General features: G+C 46.4%; 1 protein-coding gene across 2 annotated transcripts in view; it reads left to right on the forward strand.

The window, feature by feature from the left end:
* LOC124718952 (myosin light chain 1) overlaps positions 1–16,610 on the forward strand; it is a 69,749-nt gene that overhangs the window by 13,973 nt on the left and 39,166 nt on the right. For both annotated transcript variants that reach the window (XR_007005951.1, XM_047244620.1), the window contains exon 2: positions 16,487–16,514. Coding sequence is in view for 1 of the 2 variants with exons in the window: in XM_047244620.1 (XP_047100576.1) it covers positions 16,487–16,514 (28 nt within the window). In the remaining variant the exon portion in view is untranslated. The remainder of the gene's footprint in view (positions 1–16,486; positions 16,515–16,610) is intronic.

A 16,610-nucleotide genomic window follows, 5' to 3' on the forward strand; every position in this document is an offset into this window, starting at 1 on the left:
ACTGGAATACTCTCTTTCAAATTTTAAAGGTGGCAGGGGTAAAATACAGGGAGCCAAAGGCTATTTACAATTTGTACAGAAACCAGATGGCAGTTACAAGAGTCGAGGGGCATGAAAGGGAAGCAGTGGTTGGGAAGGGGGTGAGACAGGGTTGTAGCCTCTCCCCGATGTTATTCAATCTGTATATTGAGCAAGCAGTAAAGGAAACAAAAGAAAAATTTGGAGTAGGTATTAAAATCCAGGGAGAAGAAATAAAAACTTTGAGGTTCGCCGATGACATTGTAATTCTGTGAGAGACGGCAAAGGACTTGGAAGATCAGTTGAACGGAATGGACAGTGTCTTGAAAGGAGGATATAAGATGAATATCAACAAAAGCAAAACGAGGATAATGGAATGTAGTCGAATTAAGTCAGGTGATGCTGAGGGAATTAGATTAGGAAATGAGACACTTAAAGTAGTAAAGGAGTTTTGCTATTTGGGGAGCAAAATAGCTGATGATGGTCGAAGTAGAGAGGATATAAAATGTAGACTGGCAATGGCAAGGAAAGCGTTTCTGAAGAAGAGAAATTTGTTAACATCGAATATAGATTTAAGTGTCAGGAAGTCGTTTCTGAAAGTATTTGTATGGAGTGTAGCCATGTATGGAAGTGAAACATGGACGATAAATAGTTTGGACAAGAAGAGAATAGAAGCTTTTGAAATGTGGTGCTACAGAAGAATGTTGAAGATTAGGTGGGTAGATCGCGTAACTAATGAGGAGGTATTGAATAGGATTGGGGAGAAGAGAAGTTTGTGGCACAACTTGACTAGAAGAAGGGATCGGTTGGTAGGACATGTTCTGAGGCATCAAGGGATCACCAATTTAGCATTGGAGGGCAGCGTGGAGGGTAAAAATCGTAGAGGGATACCAAGAGATGGATACACTAAGCAGATTCAGAAGGATGTAGGCTGCAGTAGGTACTGGGAGATGAAGGAGCTTGCACAGGATAGAGCAGCATGGAGAGCTGCATCAAACCAGTCTCAGGACTGAAGAGCACAACAACAACAACAAGTATATTCTTCACGTCGATTTGTGCGCTGTTCTCGTCGGAGAAGAGTTAAAATTTCGGTACCTATGCATGAAGCTTATCTAACTCGTCGCTAGTGATGCCTTGTTCATGCGCACGTAACTGGTATCTGCTAAACTTGCTACAGCCCTCTGAGTAGGCTAATGAGTTACTCGTTGCCTTCCTTAGGAAATTATTTGTGTCGGTTACTCACAGCTGAAACCAAACATATACAGTCTAACTTGAAGCCTTTCGCTCGGCAGTTCTCACGTTGCGGACTTTCCCGGAGGCGGAATTTCGCCTTCTTCGAGAGAAGAAAATATGACATTCGGTCTAATTAAGCTCGAGAACATATTTTTGTCATGCTTAGAGACATTATAGAGATCTACCCCATTTGTGAATACCAGAATTTTTTTTAAATTTTTGTGCGAGATAGTGACTTTAAACTTGATAGTTGTTATCAGTTAAAGTCCGTTTCCGAAGCTTATACATTTCAAACACTATGCGACAGCGGAAAAAAAGCACGCTGCCTTTTCAGTGAGCTCACTACTTTTCGAGATGTGACGCGAACAGTTTGAAATCGTTTCTCTGGCGGGAAAAAATCATCCGTTTTAATTAAAATTTTTGCGAGTTGCTTGGCGACACTGTTGGAGACAGAGCCACAGCGAGATGACCGCTACGGCAGTTGACTGCTTGGCGGAACGTTGGACCTTAAACGTCAGGCTATAGACATCCTCTGTCTTCTACAAGCAACACATTATCTCGTTCTTAATGCTAGGATTATTTCGTGCCTTATGTTTCTCAGATATGCGTTAACAAACAGCATTCTTACTAGTCACAATTCTGCAACTGTGGCAGTGAGGATACCTAACGCAAGTTAAGTCGCAACACATTTCGTATCTACAAGGAATGCTGTTTAGCTGCAAGTAATTTTTTAAGGGGAGAAGCATACACTAGGTGGTCGAGAAGCCTACAAAGGAACTTTGAGGAGAGGTCGATTACATCTGCACACAGCTACAAAACGTCGGCCGAACACTCGCTCGCAGCCTTCCCGGGAGCTGACACTTGCTGCCCAGCCGTCTCCCAGCTGCAGCGACAGCCGCCGCAGCCCGCTCTGCCCTCCAGTGACGTGTTTGTCGTCGTCGTCCTCCTCCTCGTGTCATGACAAGAGATCGGCCCACGAGACACCGGCACGGAATTTATTCTCAGGGTCGAAGCGATCTGTAAGTCGTTATCGTGGAATGCTTGAATGTCTGCGTCGAAACTGACAACTCTCTCTGCGATCTGTCGTGACCGTGGCTGTCATCATTTTGAGCAGCTCTTTCGAATACACATTTACTGAACAGCGCTGTAACAAAACAGCGTACGTATTTTCCTTCAGCGTTGCTCGGCAGTTTTATTATGTTTTTCAACATAATAATGTGTATGAGAGAGAGAGAGAGAGAGAGAGAGAGAGAGAGAGATTCGGTGTCTCATATTCCTGAGACATTACATGTCCAAAACACTAACAGCAATGGGACCCTCGACATCATCATTACTCTGCATAATGGCCCCCGTTGTCGTTTCTGCTTGCTGCTGTTAGCATGCCAGTGTGGATTCAGGTGAGGCGGCTCCAGCTGCTGGATTCCCTCTTCCTCAGTCGATCATTTGCCACCAGTTAACCGCCCCACCGTTTCCGATGCGTACTTGGGTTGTCAGATAACTACTTGTTCGTTGGAAAGTCGGTTAGTAAGGCCGGAGTGAGCTTCTCTGAAGGAGGAGAAGAAGTAGTATTGGTCTGGCCAGAATGTTACACATGTACTCTGACCTACTGCGAATGTAACATTGAGAAATGTTTATTGTTATGTGACGTAAAAAATTACGTGTTGGCGAAAGAAAAAAAAATGAAACAAAGTGCAATGGAGGTCGTGACCAAACGAATGTCGCAAGAAACCGTATGGATAGATTTACCGTCTGGCCGCTTAACAGCGGCTGAAAAAAATAGTACGAGGAAGCTGTGGTACGTGGCTAGCTTTCTGAGTTGTCTTCATCGCTCTCTTTTATTCTAACATTTCTGAAAGTGTTTTCAGTGGTCTGTATGTACGTGTCGCAACGTCACAACTTAGAGGGTAATTTGTGGCGGTCGTTTAGTAGTATAAGAAACGTGACAGATCTGCTGGTGGTCGTGTCTAGTTCCCTGACAGGTACGGACAGCAACGGGTGTAGAGTTTATGCCGAAAAGAGCAAATGGATCTGAGCACTATGAGACTTAACATCTGAGGTCATCAGTCCCCTAGACTTAGAACTACTTAAACCTAAGTAACCTAACGACGTCACACACATCCACGCCCGAGGTAAGATTCGAACCTGCGATCGTAGCAGCAGCGCGGTTCCGGACTGAAGCCCCTAGAACCGCTCGGCCACAAAGGCCGGCCTGGACGCTGTACTCGATACAGCATGTCGTTCAAGACCACTACCACGAGTGTGCCTGTTGAGCCGTGTAACACAGCCAGTGAAAATAGTTCCACGCCAATTGTATAACAGAGAACATCGGTGAATGCCGTTTGCCTGTTCCTATTGTATAAACAGGAAAAGAGAAAGAATACGAGAGCCTGACAACGAAGTCATTAGAGACGGAGCAGGGTAACAAATAGTGTGTCATTGTGAAAAGAACCACTCCGGCATTCGTGTCGAGCAGTTCGAGGGAAACCTGTTCCTGACGCGGATTCGAGCCGCCGTCCTCAGGAATACCACCCCAGCGCAAGCCAGCCCAGTGTCTCACATGGCCGGGCGTGAAGTACGTAAACTGAATACGCTGGATGGAAACGAGAGGACAGGTGCGCACGAGACGAGTGAAGACGCTCAGGCATAGCTGCGGTGTCAGTGCGAGCTCTTTAAGAAAGCTGAGTCTGCAATTGAGAGAACACGCCGCGTTCAGAGGCCACAGCTGCGAACGAGTACACGTCATTGAGGGTGAGCGAAGCCCGGAGGCTCTGTCCTCGCTCAACACGGCGCCACGCGTGTATTTCTGAAGCAAAACACAGGTTTTGTGTCAATTGTTGAAACATGCTGCCTATTTACTAGAATTTACGCTTAAAACTAATTACAATAATACGACAAACTACCACAGAATCGAAATAAAAACTATGCTATATAAAATAAGTTTATTTTTTTGTGGATATAAAATGAAAGCTGGCATTGTCCGTTTTTACGTTATTTACCTTTGAAAATATTTGACTCGTTACAATAACGAGGCTTATTACCGAAAGTACGAAGCTACTGAGCATCCAAAATTTGTGACTCGTTCGAAAATTTCTCGCCAGGCAGGACGTAGCCTGCCGTCGATACTCGCAGGACCGACTTCCGGCTCACCGCAGGGAAGCGCGCCACTACCCGTCTTATTCGTGCTGTACGAAATACTGGCCTCAGATTTTTAGCGTCTACAGTGAAGTCTTTCCTGAAGAAAGGTGCGGAAATATCTGCCCAAATCTTACTGAGACCTCCAAGTTGTCCACAAATTAGCAACTTCGGAAATGTAAACTCGCACACGTCACAAATTGCAGAAATGTACTCGTAGTATCCCGTGACTGCACTATCGACGAGTCACAAATGCAGTCGGTCAACTCGGGAGTAAAAATTTGTAAGGATACGATATGGAATGATCACACGGTCTCAGTCGCAGGTTAGGAAGCCGACAGAATTCTGTTCATTCGCACGATACTGGAAAAATAAAACTACTCTAGAAACAAGACTGCTTTCAAAACACTTATGCGACCCATCTCAGAATACTGCTGAAGTGTTCGGGACCCATACTTTCAGGCGACTGTTCGCGATAATTAGGAAACAACGAGTTCGAGTCCAGGTTTGGCAAATTTCCATCACTCGTCACGTTCTCGTTCGTAGTGGAGCTGTTACTGCTAAACCTCTTGTCAAAGCGTAGTGACGCACGGAGTACAAAACGTGGACTAACCGGCCGACGGAAGCCTGTAATCCAGCGGCTGTTAGTTCTATCTTCTGCGGACACGAGTCCAAAAACGCTTCATTCCACACTTACTCTTCACAGTAGGAAACGTGGCAGCACACCACAGGAAGCTCTTTCTTGTGTGAGATGTTAAAAATGCTGTGTGTTGGGACTGATACTTGGGCCAAACCGCGAGCGCACTGGTTCCCGGATGCGCTGACCGTCCACAGACAGTACACGGTGCGGGCGCCAAGACGCTGTGCGAAATGCCCCCACAACCACAAGTCTGGCATGTTTAGCTGTGCGGGACACTTCGCGTCCACATGTTACGAGATCACGCTGGTGGCGAATGTAGGAGTTACTAGTTAACCAGATGTAGACACAAGGGCATTTTCTGCACATCTTGAAATAAACACTTTCGTGTGATGTAGTGGTACGGTCTGTAGTTGTGTTTTTTGTGAGTAATGTACGCTGAAGAACTGAACGAAGTGAATTCTATAAGACATAGTGAGACAGCCTTTCCGGACCCATGTTCCCACTGAGTTAGTAGCAGCACAGTCTGTGGAGCATAACAACTGAGACGTCTCGATACGATACGGAGTGAGTTACTTCTACAAATACACAGTAGTACATCTCATCAGCGGAAAATTTGGCGATACAATTCTTCCCAGACCGTGGCGTGCCTGGTACAGCAACCATAGATAATATTTCGAAAGAAAAACAGTCTCGGTTGTAGGGGAAACAATATTTTCATTGACGTGTTTCGCCCTTCTGGGGCATCAGAAAATTTTAATATATTTCAAAATTTGCATTCGTCACGTCTGTGGCAACCGCTGTGTGTACCTTAAACACACCGGAGTCAGTTGAAAAACCAGTCCTGCCATAGGACCACGCTTACAGCTTTCGAGAACACGTAGTATAATCTGTACACTAAGCAATAGCTCGTTCCAAACAGACGTTACGGGAGCACACGCAGAGACACCAATCTGTAAAGTAGGAGGAGTCGTCGAGCATATCTAATTTCAGTTTGTGTTTGAAGTTAATCTTATATTTAAATTGTTTGTATCACTTTTTCTTATTCTACATATGACGAATGTATCGTTAAGCCGGCCGCGGTGGCCGAGCGGTTCTAGGCGCTTCAGTCCGGAACCGCGTGATTCCTACGGTCGCAGGTTCGAATCCTGCCTCGGGCATGGATGTGTGTGATGTCCCTAGGTTAGTTAGGTTTAAGTAGTTCTAAGTTGTAGGGGACTGATGACCTCGTATGTTAAGTCCCATAGTGCTCAGAGCCCCTTGAACCATTTGTATCGTTAAAATGTGATCCGTCTTTCTGTGTCGCCCCGTGTGGAGTGACAGGATTCAGGCGGCCTCCGTGCCGAATATGTATACACTCAAAATCGGGATCGTGCGTGTCATTTTACTGCGGCCTGCCCGATGTACGCACGCGTCTAAACTGGGGAGTGGTGCTGTTGTCAGCGGTGGTGGTGGTGATTCCGATGACTCAAAAGTCGGTAGGGATAGGTCCCTAGGGAGGCAGCAGACGTAACTCTAGCAGCCAGAGCGGTCAGCAGGTAGGGGCCAGCGGCTAGGAGCTACAACAACAGCCGCCCGCCGCCTATTATAGCAGAGGACAGCCTACACTGTGCAAGCCGCGGCGCCAGGAATAGCGCAGCCGGCTCACGCGCTGTGCCGCCCACCGCCCCCGTTCCCGAGGTTGCCACACGTGACGCTCCTCCTCCAAATGTCGGGCCCCTTCCTCCGCTGCACGACTGTCCGCAGGAGCTCCCGAAAAAGGGGAGTGGCCCACGTGTAACACGGCTCACCTGGTCGCGGAGTTTCGATGGCAGTCCTCGGGAAAAAAGGCGACTTAGATGTCGCGACAGTCTCTTGGGTATAGCCACACATCCTGCACATACATACATACTACGAAAATCCCCGTACGGTGCGTGGTAGAGGGCATCCTGTACCAGTACTAGTCGTTTTCTTTCCTGTTGCACTCGCAGACAGAGCGAGAGAGAAAAACGGCTGTATGTCTGCCTCCGTAGGAGCGTTAACTTATCGTACCTTATATTCGCGGTCCTTGCGCGCAGTGTGTGTTGGACGTAACAGAATAGTTCTGCAGTCAGCTTCAAATGCCAGGTTTCTAAACTTTCTCAATAGTGTTCCTCGACAAGAACGTCGTCTGCCTTCCAGTGATTCCCATTTGAGTTCCCAAAGCATTTCCGTGACACTTGCGCGTTGTTCGAACCCTACCGCTAACCAATCTTGCAGCCCGCCTCTGAACTGCTTCGATGTCTTCCTTTAATCTGACCTACTGCGGATCCCAAACATTCGAGAACAGATCGCACTAGCGTCCTATATGCGGTCTCTTTTATAGACGAACCACACCTCCCTAAAATTCACCCAGTAAATCGTCTTCCCTACTACAATCCTGAGGTTCGTTCCATTTCGTATCGCTTTGTAGCGTTACGCCCAGATATTTAAACGATGTGACTGTGTCAAGCAGGACACCACTAACACTGTACTCGAACGTTACAGGTTAGTTTTTTCTACTCACTTGCATTAACTTACATTTTTCTACGTTTAGAGCTAGCTACCATTCATCACACTAACTAGAAATTTTGTCTAAATCATTTTGTGTCACCTTACAGTCACCCAACTTGGACACCTTACCGCGAACCGTAGCGATTTCAGCAAATAATCGCACACTGCTACACACCCTGTCCGCCAAACACCCTCGTCTCTGATGAACGCTCGCCGTCGAACAACATACACGGTACTGTTACCAGAGAAATCTTCGAGCCACTCACGTGTCTGGGAACCTATTTCGTATGCTCGTACCTTCGTTAACAATCTGCAATTTTCGGAAATCTATAAATATGGAATCTGTACTCCAACAAAACTGAGCGGCCGTTCTACATACACCCTCACGTTCTTCGCACAAGGATTGTAAGAATGAGACGAGGAGATGGACGCAGAGTAGAGTGGGTGAGAATGCGAACGCCAGGCCAGTGTAGAGGCAGGCAGCCGGCCGCCGCCCAGTGTACGGTGGGAGGCGCGCCCCTCTAGAGCTCACACCTCAGTGAGGGCCTTTCAGCAGCCACCTGCACTCCTAAAAATGATGGCGTCTTTCCAAAAATACATTGGCTTATGAAATAAGCTATTGTCAAGGTAGTAGGCGAATTTTTGTTCGATTTCCTGTATTGTCTAATACTGCTTCCAACGAACTACATTCTCATAGAACAGCACAGTGAACTTTATAAATTCCTTCACCGAAATGAAAAAAAGCCACCTAACGTTGTCTGACGGAGGGTACTTCTGTTACAACAAACTGATCCAGCCCTTCATTGGCAACCTCGCGAGTGGCGCGTGGGAAGAGCGATTGTCAGTAAGCCTCCGAATCAGCTCTCATTTCTCGAATTTTCTCCACCTGGTCATTTCGCGAGACGTGTATGAGAGGAAGTAAAAGCTGTCCCACTCTTCCCGGAAAGTACTCACTCGAAATTTCTACAGCAAACTTATCCGTGATGCACAACGCCTGTCTTGCAGCGTGTGCCCCTGGAGTTGGTTGAGTATCTCTGCAACGCTCTCGCGCCGGCTAAACGATCCCGTGCCGTAACGCGCCGGTATTCGTTGGATCTTCTTTATCTCTTCTATCAGTCCTATCTGCAGAAGGTCGCGGAACAATACTCGAGAATCAGTCGAACAAGTACATTGTAAGCCACTTCCTTCGTGGATGACTTACACTTGCTTCAGATTATTGCTCTTAACCTCAGTCTGCCATCTGATTTTCCTACCATTTGTTTTATGTGGTCATTTCTCTTAAGGTCGCTTTTGATATAGTTACTCGTAGATATTTTACGATGAGATTTCCAGCAAATTGTCATCAATAGTGTAGTCGTGGTAGTGGATTTCTTTTCCTATGTAAGAGCAATATTTCACAATACTCTGCAAGGTCATTCTGCAAATCCTGTGTCTCCTGACGTTCTTATTTTCTTGTAGACAACTGCATCATCTGCAAACAGTCTTACAAAGCTTCCGACGTTTTCTACTAGATCATTTTACAGACATTGTAAACAGTGAGGACCCTCGCACACTTGCTTGAGGTACTCCCGAGGAGACCTTTACATCTGTCGATTTTCATCCGTTAAAAGTGACGTGTTGAGTTCTGTCTGCAAGGAAGTCTTGATTCCAGTCGCAAATCTGCTCCGATACTCGATAAGAACGCATTTTCTCGCTAAACGGCTGTGCGGGACGGTGTCAAATGCCTTCTTAAACGGCGTCAGCCTGAGCGCCGTTCTCTACGGTGCTGTGGATCTCATGGACGAACATCTCTGTTTGCGGAATCCATGTTGATTTTTATAGAAAAGATTTTCGTTTTCCAAATACCTGATAACAAATTAGCACAAAACATGTTCCATAATTCTACACCAGACTGAAACATATAGGTCTATAATTACGAGCATCTGTCCTACAATCCTTCTTGAAAACGGGAATGACGTGCGCTTTTTTCCAGTTGCTAGGTACCTTTCGTTGCTCCAGCGATCTAAGATCAACTGCTGCTAAAAGGGGAAAAAGTACTTTCGCATAATCTTGTAGAATCTTATGCGTCAATCATTCTGGTCCAGATGCCTTTCCACTACCGTGTTACGATCTTCCGCGGCGAAACAATTGCGGATACCGAATTCAGCACTGTGACCTTTTCCCTGTTATATCTCGTTTCGGTGACAGTATGGTGGCTTCAAGGCGCTTGTTCGACCCTTTCTTAAGTATTGCTCGTCTGTCTGGGATCCTTAGTAGTTAGGACTGATAGAAAGGATGCGGAAGATCCAACGAAGAGCGGCGCGTTTCGTCGCGGGGTCGTTTATTCGCGAGAGAGCGTTACACAGATGCTCAACAAACTCCAGTGGCACGCGGTGCGGTAGAGCCCTCGTGCATCATGGCGAGGTTTAGTACTGAAATTTCGAGAAAACACTTTCCGGGGAGAGTCGGACACCATATTAGTTGCTCCGAAATACATCGCACGAAATGACCACGATGGTAAGATTCGAGAAATTATAGGTAATACAGAGGGTTACCGACAATCATTCTCCCCACGTGTCATTCGCGAGTGGAACAGGGATCAGTTAGTGGTAGCAGAAATACCCTCCGCCACACGCTGTTAGGTGGTTGCGGAATATGACGTAGACGTAGAATTGAGAGAGAATCGTCCAGCACCTGTAGATATGCCTCTCTTTCGAGCTCACATCTCAATGAGGGCCTTTTAATAACCAACTGCAGTCCTAGCAATGAAGGTGCGTTTCCAGACGTACACTGGCTTGCGAGATAAGCTGGTGTCAGATACATCATGAAAGCCATCCCGTGCCAGCTAATTTGCGGGAATCGCGTGGCCTTTGTGTAGACGTTGTCTGGTGGTGGCGCGGGCACTCGCTGCTGTACCGCGTTCCAAAAAAAAAAAATTCAAATGGCTTTGAGCACTATAGGAGTCAACTGCTGAGGTCATTAGTGCCCTAGAACTTAGAACTAGTTAAACCTAACTAACCTAAGGACATCACAAACATCCATGCCCGAGGCAGGATTCGAACCTGCGACCGTAGCGGTCTTGCGGTTCCAGACTGCAGCGCCTTTAACCGCACGGCCACTTCTGCCGGCTACCGCGTTCCAGACGTGGACCAGGACGCCGTTATTTGGAGCAAAAATTGTTTATTGAGCGTGGGCTCTAAAGGCCGTCCCGTAAGAGCTATGAGCAGTTCTTCATCTTTAGAACTGTGAAACGGATCTCTTCTGCTGTAACGTCTTTGGTTTCCGTATTTTGGGAACAGATAGTACGGACCAGTGTAGTAAACGTGTGCACTACAACTCATACCTTAAGAGTTACAGCCGCTGGATCACAGGGTCCCAGTTTCCATTCCCGGCCGGGATGGGGATTTTCTCTGCCCGGGGACTGGGTGTTGTCCTGATCGTTTCGTCATCATCATCATCATTCGTGGCTATATTGAACTACGTATAAAATTGGAGAATGAAAAGAATTGGGACTTTGTACGGGCGCTGATGACCGCGCAGTTGAGCGCCCCACGAACCAAACATAATTAAGAACTACGAGCACCTATTCGGTAGAAGAGATTTGTTTTACAGTACCCGTGATGAAGAAGTGCTCACAGCACTTAGGTATGCGCTTTAGAGCCCACGTTTATTGGACATTTTTGCTCCGAACGTTCGTTGCTGTCGTATCGCTGAATTCCGCTCACTCCTCCTCGGATACACCGTACACGTCGCAGACTGCTGGGCGCTCTTTTGGACGGTTCCCAACGATATCCTATCGAACTAAAAGCCAACGATCTCTCGCCTCTCGATTGAATTAGGCCAGAAACGTAGCAAGGGACGGGCTTTTTAGACACGAAAAAACGAGCACCTCAACTCGACAAACTGGCGTAGAAATGCACATTTCGAACGGAAAAATCTAAAACTGTCCGCTCCGCTCCCTTTCATTAGATTTTCATGCTGACACATAAAGAACATTTGTTACCGATCGCTGGATGAACATCTGCCGATATGTGTTATATTTCATTAACTGTTCATAATATCGAAACACCCGTTGTAAAGGAGGAAAGTAATTTAAGAGTAATTTAAACCGTTATATCTCGAAAAGTACAAGATGTACTAAAATAAGTTTTACGTCTATTTGGAGATGATGAATTATATTTCAATCGTGGTGAAGAAGATGTGCTTAGTTGACAGTCAGAGTTGGGGTAAAACGATCTCCAAGTCTGACTAGTTTTTTGGCGTCGCACTTCGAGAAGCGACCGATCTTGTCGCGTAACAATTTATTTCTGAGCGTAGATTATACTGGCTAAGGTAAGGGACGATGCCTCAGTTTGGGCTGTCGGTATCGGAGCGACCCTTCTAGCGCCTGAGTTCCTGCCAGAGCATTCGGGCTAGTGCGGTGTGGTGAGGTGCGCGGTGGGCGCATTCCGCCGCACGCGGGACGGGAATAGCGCGGGGTAGAGGCGGCGGCCAGACGCAGCCGCCAGCCGCTGCCTGCTTTTGGCCGGCCGGCCCGCCAGCCAGCTCATTGACGGCTGCGCCTGCCACCCTGTGCCAGCGGCTGCTCGCCAAAGCTCGGCCGGCCTCGTCGTAACGACCTCTCCATTTCACTCGGCACCGACGTCTCCCAAGGACGGCCTTCTAACTCTTTCTCACAAGCTGTCAGTATACCACGCAACTGGGATGGCACACTGCCGTCGCTTTAAATTTTGTCATCTCTAGCATTCTGTACCTCAACAGTAAAAAAGGAGCCCTTATAGGATCACTTCCTTGTCTGTCTGACGTCTGTCCGACTATTGAGATCCTTCTTTGTCAGGAACGAATAGAGGTGTCCAACTGAAATTTATGTCACGTACTAAAGTCTACAGCTCCTCGGCAGTGTAAAAATTTAAGCCTCTGAGCCAATAAAATCGAAAGATATCGAAATTTCTTGGTGCTCGCAAACTCATTCGTCGAAAATGATAGGGTGCTTCCTACTGACCTAGAATCGCAAAATTTGGCAAGAAGCGAGGGTGCACAATACAAGTAAAGGAAAACGCCAAAACTGTTAATTTGTAATTATATCGCACAATTCATTTCTCATATTTCTTTGCCATTACGAAGCTGCATTACATTCGTAAGCTGTGAAAAGTCTCAGCAACTAATCTGGGGTTTCTGATCTGGTTGTCAGTAATAGGTAAAGTGATCCGTAAGAGAGGCCTGCGTACGTAATTTACAAATATTTCGTGCTAACTGGCTGAGCTACTTTGAAACAGTCGTCTGCCGCTGTGGAAACGGTGCTCCTGACACCTAGCGGTGATAAGCGAAGGGCAGGCCGCCACACTGCCGCGCTGACAGTCTGTGCCTAACGAATCGCACGGCATCTGTAATGTTTCAGAGCAAAGTAGTATCGGTAACTCGTGCAAGACCGCACTTCCATTGTTCGGGATGAGGTCCGATGACCCCGCAACAACAGCCTTCTCTGTGCCGTTTTCTTCTCTGGAGACTTCCGTCAAATCTTACGAGGAATAATAGCAGAAATGAGAGCAGATGAAGTCAACATATGTAACTGCCAGTTAGCAACCGTGTTAATAAAACTCCAAAATTAATAAAATAAATGAAAGTTGCAACAGCAAATCCAAAATTACACAATAAATTTAGACTTAAAACATTCTCGGAATTCTTGGAAATTTCGGGACCGATATCTTCGCAGTATCGATATCGAAAACAGGCAAAAATCGTCTAATTTTCGATTCCCAGGATGGATGAACTATAATAAGTTAACCTTTACGGAACCCCGGGCTCGCGATTCTTACGGGCACTTAATCCGGAATTTTTATGCTCGAAGTTGCTGCAGTTCAGTAACTGGCGTGGAATTTTGTCTACAGTGAGGGTTGAAATATGCTGTGATGTGAAGAAACGGAAAATTCATTTCAGTGTTTTAGTTAATTGATTTTGTTACTATTTTTGTTAAGGTCTAAATGAAAGGCAATACCTAGAATCGAGTCGTTTAATTTACTATTAGCCGAGCGGTCTAAGGCGCTGCAGTCATGGAGTGTGCGGCTGATCCCGGCGGAGGTTCGAGTCCTTCTTCGGGCATGGGTGTGTGTGTGTGTGTTTGTCCTTGGGATAATTTAGGTTAAATAGTGTGTAAGCTTAGGGACTGATCACCTCAGCAGTTAAGTCCCATAAGATTTCACGAACATTTAAAATTTACTGTTAATCCATCTTATTCGCAAAAGACTCCACATCGTTTGCAGAATATCTTCGTGTGCGACTGGCAAACTGCAGAAAGTTCGACCACAGTCAGCTGTTGTGTCCCCAAGACACAGAAGCCGTTCCAGACAAGGTCGAAGACGGGGGCACGGCACGTCTTTCGGCGGGGACTGCAGCCGAGCAGACGCCAAACCTGTGCACGGGAGGCGAAACGAGGGTTTATTCGCGCGGGTCGAATCTTCATGGCATTCAGCTGTTTTGTGGCTTTCGGATCAACTCGGAACACCAAAAGTGTCTCGCTAAGGAAGCATTTCGAAGGAAATGGTGACTCGTCTGTTTGGTTGCACTGAACGTGTCACGGCCATTGCTTTAGAGGCTCGAAGAACTGTTAACTCTGAATAGCAAACAACAATCCGTTTGTGACAAATCGTCGATGAATCCAGAAGAAAACAGCCGAAAATATCGCACCGTTCTTCATCGTGCCAATGACACCTTTCGCATAGCGCGTGGAAACATCGATTATTTGAAGAAGAAGAAACGGAATTAATGTCTTATTGTCGCAACTCACATTATTTATCACCTAGAGAGTATTTTTATCGTCTTACGTCGAACAACAGTTTCACGGACAGTGATTTTACTCACATCAGGAAACTCTCGAATATAATCGAAACCATATTTTTTGAGCGACCTATGTCGGACTGGAAAAAATGTCTCCACAATTGTTTCAAACACACGTGCAGAAAGTGTTTCAAATTTTAAAACCGAGTATTTTGAGAAACAGTGAAATGAAATGACCGCGTGGCATTATATTCTGCGGCAGGCGACACCTCAGGGTGCTGGGCCGTCCGATGCAACTCTTTCTTTCTGCTTGAAGCCATTTCGTCGACCTGCGCGTCTTTAGGATGAAGACGAGATAATTAAGGCAACACAAGCAGCCAGTACCCGAGCCGAGAAAATCCCCGACCCGTTCGTTATCGAGCCCAGGAACCCGGGTTGTAGAGGCAGCGACGCGAACCACCAGCCCGCGGGCTGCGGGCGGGCCGCGGCGCAGGGAAACGATTTGAAGCAACAGAAAGGCAAGTTTCGTACGATAGTTTGCCAGCAGTTTGTGCGTGCCTGCCTCCTCGCAGAGCGGCGGTCGCTAGACCGGGCCGTGGCAAGAACCAAATGGTTCAAATGGCTCTGAGCACTATGGGACTTAACATCTGAGGTCATCAGTCCCCTAGAACTTAGAACTACTTAAACCTAACTAACCTAAGGACAGCACACAACACCCAGTCATCACGAGGCAGAGAAAACCCCTGACTCCGCCGGGAATCGAACCCAGGAACCCGGGCGCGGGAAACGAGAACGCTACCGCACGACCACGAGCTGCGGACTGGCAAGAACCGACCGGTTAAAACCGATACCGGTATTTTAGTTCTGAATAGCCTGTATTTCTGGGTATTTGTTTGGTCTCGGTTGTAACGGGTGTTTTTCTTTTTTTACCAATAACCGGGTAAAATAACCGAAGCATCAATTAGCTTAGCAACAGTGCTAGAAGTGTTCGTTTCTTATAATCTCTTATTTAAAGAACGAGTAGTTCTTATTCGTAAAATTTGCATTGCTTTAAATCATTGTATTATCATAGAAAATGAGAAAAGCTATCAGTGCTACTTTTCAAACACATGACATAAGAATTAGTAGAGCATTGCTTAGACAATAATGTACCTGCTACCATGTGGCGTGGCCTCTTACATGCTGTGTGTGTACGTGCAGTTTGCAGGACTTGCTCCATCTGGTTTACGAGGTAGTTTCTCACTGTCGTCGTCGGACATCATTCGTATTACAGAATGGTACTATCACTAGTCTGGAAGTATTTCACGAAATGTGATATCAGTGAAGTACATCTGCTTTAAAAGATTAAAAACGAGAGGAGCCACTAGAAACTTGTTACATAATACAGGAAAAAAACTTAAGAGTTCCTTCATAGTTTACGATAAAAATAGAAAGCAACGGACCTGCTGCCTCTGGCTATGTAACATGCCTTTACCTCCTTGTAGCCTTAGAAAACGGACAAATTACCACGAAAAATAGAGTTCTTCAGGCTCAGTTTTCACCCTTCAGCACTGACTATTCGTAACGCCTAAATAGTGGTATGATCCCCCATTACAACATGATTTTTGAGCAGAGTTTCAAAAAATTACAATCAGCAGAAGAGTACCGGTGATTTTTTGTAGCAGTAATCCACTTACCACTAGACGGACTAAGTTTTCTTTTATTTGCCTGTTTAATTAAATATCTTGATTCTGTGTAACTTGAAACTGAGGGAATCAAAGTTTTTCGATCTTTGTTCGATTTCTCCGTTTATTGCAGAAAATAAAAGGAATAAGAAACTGAAAATCGGTAATTTCAGAAAACGGTTGTTTTCGGCAGTTTTAACAGTTCGGTTAAACTGGCGTTATAAAAAACCGGAGACACACACACACACACCGAGTACTGAGCTTCGCCTCACAGACAGCAGACGCCGACATTCCAACCGGTCTCACTAGGTCCAGGGACGGGCTCGAGTGGCACACGTTGTTCAGCTTGATTCTGCCACACCCGCTGCTACAGTATACCTCGCCGACCACGAAACCTATCCACTGCCCTGCTCTTTACCAATGCACTGTGCAGATCCTCAGCAAGTACGATTGTGTGTTTGGGTGCTAGAGTAAACGCGCGACCGGCCAAAAATTCGGTACTGGTTACTAACTGTAATTTCTCTTTTTCTGTTCACAGGCGGACCTGAGCGCCAGGGATATTGAACGTAAGTACCGAACGGTGTCCATCAGGGTGGGAGCAGCACGCGCCTTCCAGCTGTCCAGAGCTTTTGCAGTAGACCTAATGCAGCGTGGAACGTAAC

Source organism: Schistocerca piceifrons, chromosome 10, assembly GCF_021461385.2.
Source record: "Schistocerca piceifrons isolate TAMUIC-IGC-003096 chromosome 10, iqSchPice1.1, whole genome shotgun sequence".
Classification (NCBI taxonomy): domain Eukaryota; kingdom Metazoa; phylum Arthropoda; class Insecta; order Orthoptera; family Acrididae; genus Schistocerca; species Schistocerca piceifrons.